This window comes from Macrobrachium nipponense, chromosome 8 (genome assembly GCF_015104395.2).
Source record: "Macrobrachium nipponense isolate FS-2020 chromosome 8, ASM1510439v2, whole genome shotgun sequence".
In the NCBI taxonomy this organism is placed as follows: Eukaryota; Metazoa; Arthropoda; class Malacostraca; order Decapoda; family Palaemonidae; genus Macrobrachium; species Macrobrachium nipponense.
Window position 1 is genome coordinate 107,027,130 of NC_087203.1, and position 6,678 is coordinate 107,033,807.

At 39.5% G+C, this 6,678-nt stretch overlaps 1 protein-coding gene across 3 annotated transcripts in view; it reads left to right on the forward strand.

Moving 5' to 3' along the window:
- Positions 1 to 318: 318 nt before the first annotated feature.
- LOC135222952 (thyrotropin-releasing hormone receptor-like) overlaps positions 319 to 6,678 on the forward strand; it is a 576,292-nt gene continuing 569,932 nt past the window's right edge. For 2 of the 3 annotated variants that reach the window (XM_064261405.1, XM_064261409.1), the window contains exon 1: positions 319 to 580. In XM_064261405.1, coding sequence (XP_064117475.1) covers positions 513 to 580 — 68 coding nt within the window. In that variant the 5' untranslated portion in view covers positions 319 to 512. The remainder of the gene's footprint in view (positions 581 to 6,678) is intronic. The other variant, XM_064261413.1, reaches the window with a different exon arrangement.

The window sequence follows — 6,678 nt, forward strand, 5'->3', positions numbered from 1 at the left end:
TACATACGGTTACAACAGACATGAGCTCATCCCTTTAAACAGTTATCAATGAATGAAGAGTGAAAAAATAACAAATAGGCGGATGCGCGGATTGGGTATTTAAACAATAGCCTCTGCGGTGCGTGCTAAGTTCAATGTAAAATGAGTAAACAATAAAATGAAAAGCCCTTCAACGCTGTTTATAATTCGAGGCCAGCAGATCGTTAAAGCAAAGTGGAATCTCGAAGGTTTGGCGGTGAATGGTGCGTTACACACCATGAATGGCAGCCGTAAAAGGAAAAGAAGAAGAAGAGAAAAAAGTTCCACAACTGAAGATCAACAACTGAGCACAGTGCCGCGAGACAGGTGCAGCGGTGGGCGGTTCAAGCCTAAAACCCCTCCAGTGTGACAAACTTCCGTTCATATTTATCCACCTCCCGTATCATTATTCATCGTCATCGCAGCCTCAGCGCCGCATGCCGTTGGACGAAAACATGTGAGAAAACCAAGGAAAGCGACTGAATGACGCAACAATGGTCGAATACACAATGAAAACCGAAAATATAGAGGTACTGATTCACCCTCATTCAGCTGGGCCCAGGTGAGTGATGATGATGATGGAAGCCACCCAGTGTTGAATACCTAATTTCCTCCAAACTTGACCTCTTTTAGATGCATCTTTCTTACCGTGGCAGGGTTCTCGACATATGTGCAATTTCATATGGAGACTTCGATTCAAGACGACGTCCTTAACATGTGACATTTAACCCGACACGCAGTTTGACCTAGTGTGGGTGAAGAGTGGTTACTCTCTGGAGCGTAACCCGACACCTACGCAGTGTGTGGGGCCACTTGACCACTACGTCGAGACTGACCGTGACACCACCCTTGCAGATGACCAGGAAATTATTATTGCAACAATATTTATTGACTCGAATATGCAGGTAGCGTGGGAACGGAATCGGCTTAGGGATGGGCCTCGAATTGGTGTTTACATTTTGTTCGTGGCTGGGGGTATATGGCTTGTACTGTAGTATAGCCTTTGCCGTCGTGCGTTTTTCCCTCGTTTGCCGAAACGGATACAATTTGCCACAGAGTTATTATACACTTTTACGGAATATAATTTTTAAACGTAAATTGTGTTTTTTTTTTTTGCACGGAACTGTATTAGACACAGGATACGATGCCAATTTTCCTTCGAATGTTTTGTTAATATCGTACAACTCGAAGGTCGGGACTGTTTGCTATTTCCTACTATCCGTTTTAGTACTTCTTCGCTTTTGCTGTCGACATTAGCTGTTTTATTGCGTTAATTTTATCATATTGTTACCCAAATGACTATACTTCAGCAGAATGGAATGTCCGTGATGCGAAAAAAGCGGAGAGAGGTGTAGTGAAATTAAATCATTCAATCATTTTATGTTCGCTTAAGGCCGGGAAAGAGAGTTTTTTGGCTGTTCCTGTATTGCCGGTCAGCGTCTTTATGATTTACCGTTTCCTTAGTGAAAGCCTTTCATTATATAATTTCTTCTCCTGTAAATTTACTAAGTTTAACTTCATTTCACAAGCACTATGCAACTGCACTTAGGTTGTGTTTCTTTCCCTTTCGTTGGAAGGGATCTATTTTTTTTTCTTACCTTATTATATAGCACCGAAGTATTCAGCCTAGTAGAAACATTCCAAGTTTGGTCTACTCCAAATCCAGAGACTACTCCCTTCATTATTATTATTATTATTATTATTATTATTATTATTATTATTATTTTGTTTTTTTTTTGCTTTATCACAGTCCTCCAATTCGACTGGGTGGTATTTATAGTGTGGGGTTCCGGGTTGCATCCTGCCTCCTTAGGAGTCCATCACTCTTCTTACTATGTGTGCCGTTTCTAGGATCACACTCTTCTGCATGAGTCCTGGAGCTACTTCAGCCTCTAGTTTTTCTAGATTCCTTTTCAGGGATTTTGGGATCGTGCCTAGTGCTCCTATGATTATGGGTACGATTTCCACTGGCATATCCCATATCCTTCTTATTTCTATTTTCAGATCTTGATACTTATCCAATTTTTCCCTCTCTTTCTCTTCAACTCTGGTGTCCCATGGTATTGCGACATCAATGAGTGATACTTTCTTCTTGACCTTGTCAATCAACGTCACGTCTGGTCTGTTTGCACGTATCACCCTATCCGTTCTGATACCATAGTCCCAGAGGATCTTTGCCTGATCGTTTTCTATCACTCCCTCAGGTTGGTGCTCGTACCATTTATTACTGCAAGGTAGCTGATGTTTCTTGCACAGGCTCCAGTGGAGGGCTTTTGCTACTGAATCATGCCTCTTTTTGTACTGGTTCTGTGCAAGTGCCGGGCATTCACTTGCTATGTGGTTTATGGTTTCACTTTTCGTATTGCACTTCCTACATATGGGAGAGATGTTATTTCCGTCTATCGTACTTTGAACATATCTGGTTCTTAGGGCCTGATCTTGTGCCGCTGTTATCATTCCTTCAGTTTCCTTCTTTAGCTCTCCCCTCTGTAGCCATTGCCAATTGTCATCGCTGGCTAGTTCTTTAGTCTGTCTCATGTATTGTCCATGCATTGGTTTGTTGTGCCAGTCCTCTGTTCTTTCTGTCTTTCTCCTGTCTCTGTATATTTCTGGGTCTTCGTCTGCTTTTATTAGTCCTTCTTCCCATGCACTCTTTAGCCACTCGTCTTCACTGGTTTTCAGATATTGCCCCAGTGCTCTGTTTTCGATGTTGACGCAGTCCTCTATACTTAGTAGTCCTCTCCCTCCTTCCTTTCGTGTTATGTATAGTCTGTCCGTATTTGCTCTTGGGTGTAGTGCTTTGTGTATTGTCATATGTTTCCTGGTTTTCTGATCTATGCTGCGGAGTTCTGCCTTCGTCCATTCCACTATTCCTGCGCTGTATCTGATTACTGGCACTGCCCATGTGTTTATGGCTTTTATCATATTTCCGGCGTTGAGTTTTGACTTGAGTATCGCCTTGAGTCTCTGCATATATTCTTTCCTGATCGTGTCTTCATCTCTTGGTGTTTTATATCTCCTCCTTCCATTATTCCCAGGTATTTGTATCCTGTCTCATCTATGTGTTTGATGTTGTTCCCATCTGGTAGCTTTATCCCTTCAGTTCTCGTTACTTTGCCTTTTTGTATGTTGACTAAGGCGCATTTTTCTATTCCAAACTCCATCCTGATGTCCTCAGATACAATCCTTACAGTCTGGATTAGGGTATCTATTTCCTTGATGCTCTTACCATACAGCTTGATGTCGTCCATGAACATCAGATGGTTGATTCTGTTGCCTCTTTTCTTGAGTTGGTACCCGACATCCATCTTCTGTAGTACTTTTGTCATGGGAATCATGGCTACTACGAAGAGTAGTGGGGACAGTGAGTCGCCCTGGAAGATCCTCTCCTGATATTAACCTCTGCTAGTCTTATTCCAGAGCTTGTAAGGATTGTATTCCAGTTGCGCATTGTATTTTTGAGGAAGCTGATGGTATTTTCCTCTGCCCCATATATTTTCAGGCATTCTATTAGCCATGTGTGTGGTATCATGTCGAAGGCTTTCTTATAGTCTATCCATGCCATGCTTAGGTTGGTTTTCCTTCTCCTACTGTTCTTCATTACCATTTTGTCTATCAGGAGCTGGTCTTTTGTGCCCCTACACTTCCTTCTGCAGCCTTTCTGTTGGTGGGGGATGGTGTTTGTTTCCTCTAGGTAGTTGTATAGCCTTTCACTGATGATACCTGTTAGTAACTTCCACATTATTGGTAGGCAGGTGATAGGCCTGTAGTTACTGGCTATATTTCCCTTACTCTTGTCTTTTTGTACTAAGGATGTTCTTCCTGTGGTCATCCATTTGGGTGCTTGGTGATTTGAGATACAATGCTGGAGTTGTTCTGCTATTCGTGGGTGTAGGGCCTTGAAGTTTTTGAGCCAGTATCCATGGACTTCATCGGGACCTGGGGCTTTCCAGTTTGGCATTTTCTTTAGTTGGTATCTGACTGTGTCTGTGGTGATGTCTGTGAATCTTTGTTTTATTCTCCCTGTTTCTTCTTCCTTGACTTCCTGGAGCCATGTTGCATGTTTGTTGTGTGATACCGGATTGCTCCATATGTTTTCCCAGAGTCTCTTACTTGGTTCGGCTTCAGGAATTTCTGGGTGGTTGTCTTCCCCTCTTAGTTGGCTGTATAGTCTTTTCTGGTTAGTTCCGAATAGTTTGTTCTGTTGGTATCCCTTATTCCTGTTCATGTATCGTTGGATCTTATGTGCTTTGGCCTTAAGCCTCTGTTTTACATCTTCTATTGTGTTGTTTAATCCCCTCTTTTGTACTTTGTATTTCTCGTTGAGTTCCTCCCTTGTTTCTTGCTTCTTAGCCTTTTTTCTGCCATCTCTTTCAGTTTACTCAAGTCAGATCTCATCACCATGATTTGCTTTTCCAGTCGCCTTTTCCAAGGAGGTTGCTGTTTTGGTTTCTGTTGGGTTGGTTATGCTGGTGGTGTTGGTGTTCGAATCCCCATCAGTTCTGCTACTAATCTTGCTCCTGCATATGTCAAGTTATTTGTTTCTGTGATACTGGTGGTGTGTATTATGCCCATGATTTCATTGACCTCACTTGTTTTCTCCCTTAATTTCTTGGTGTTGTAGGCTTTCATGGAGGGGATCTTTGTTCTCTCTGTATCTGGCTCCATCCATTGTCTAATCTTTTCTACCCATTCCGTCCTCTCTGTTACTTCGTCGGTGTTTCTTCGTGTGTCGTTGTTTGATATCTCATCCTCCCTGTCGTCTTCTGTGGCATCGTCTCTCAGTTCGTCTTCGTGTAATTCGTTGTCGTGTGACATTTCCCTTTCCAGTTCTTCTCTTTCTGTTGGGGAGAGCCAGTTCTTTTTCTTTATGTTCCTTACTTGGTCTGCCAGCCTCTGCTCTGTTTGGGGGGTGTTATTCCTCTCATTCCAGATGTTGACCAATCTTCTTCTATATCCTCTTTATTATTATTATTATTATTATTATTATTAATTATTATTATTATTATTATTATTATTATTATTATTATGATTATTATTATTATTATTATTACATTATTATTATTTATTATTATTATGTATTATTGATGGGAAAAAAGATTATGAGAGGAATTTCAAAACCTAACTAGTTCTAAATGAACAGTGCCATAGAGGCGAGATAAGTCTATGAAGAAATGGGAGGATGAGATTGAATTGTATTTACTAATGTGTATATATATAATGTGTGTGTGTACATGTATGTGTGCGCGTATATGTGTAGAAGAGCGTAACGTTACATCAACGACATGCCCCATCACCGACATCATCACTGTCATTTGACGTCATTATGCACGAAATCAGCGTAGCTCCACCCTACTCTGCAGGCCCCTTTCTTCAATCCGAGTGTGAGGCGAAAGTTGTAAAAGTATTGTGCAGCAGGTGATCTTGCGTTCATTAAAGGGAAAACTTTGACGGAAAAACACGTCATTGTAAAATGTTTTGAACTTTTGAACGCGTGAGGCCATGCATAGTGAACACATTCACGTTAGCTTCTGGATACAATGTTATGATCACGGTCTAGGTGTATACCTAGACCGTGGTTATGATAATCACTATGATTATGGAAAAGATATTGCATAAAGATTTCGAGGAGCTGATTTGACTTTATATAGGTCCAGAGAAGTCCTTGGTTTATGAATGAGATATGATTTTATATTTCATGATTTGCCGTAAGAGCAGTGGCGGATTTACGGGGTTGGGGGAGACACCTGGTCACGTGCCCCCCACCTCCATGGATAGAATAATGTGTAACTCTCAAAGCTATAATTAAATATTGATAATGTGTACCCACTACACACAAGTAAAATATTGATAGAAACTGACTAAAATAAAATATAATTTCTCTCTCTCTCTCTCTCTCTCTCTCGTCTCTCTCGTCCCCCCCCCCCCCTTGTTTTTTCTCTCTTTTCTCTCTCTCTCTCTCCATGTGTTTAATGCTTGTATCTACCAAAGCAACATCGGATCATGTCTAGATTAGCGAACCCACTATTTTTCAATATTATACCACTGATGTATATATTTATGTATATAATGTAATTACACACATACGTACATACAAACATATATACGTATATATATATATATATATATATATATATATATATATATATATATATGTAAAGATATATATATATTATATATACATGTATATATAATATGCACTTACATAATATATATATATATCTATATATATATATATATATATATATATATATATGTAAATATAAATCAAGTGGTATAATAGTCTTGAAAAATAGTGGGTCCGCTAATCTTGACATGATCCGCAACTTCACCTGCTACTTCTTTGTAAGCTTCAGCTGTGGGAAACAATGTAACAATCTTCTTAATCATAATATCTCTCTCTCTCTCTCTCTCTCTCTCGTCTCTCTCTCTCTCTCTCTCTCATTCTCTCTCTCCTCTCTCTCTCTCTCTCTCTTAGTACATACGATCTATATTGCATCTGATGTAAAATATATCCTGCCTATATAGTATATATATATATATATATATAATATATAATATATATATATATATATATATATATATATATATATATATATATATATATATATATATATATATTTGCGTGTGCATACATAAATGAATATTGATCCATGCGTA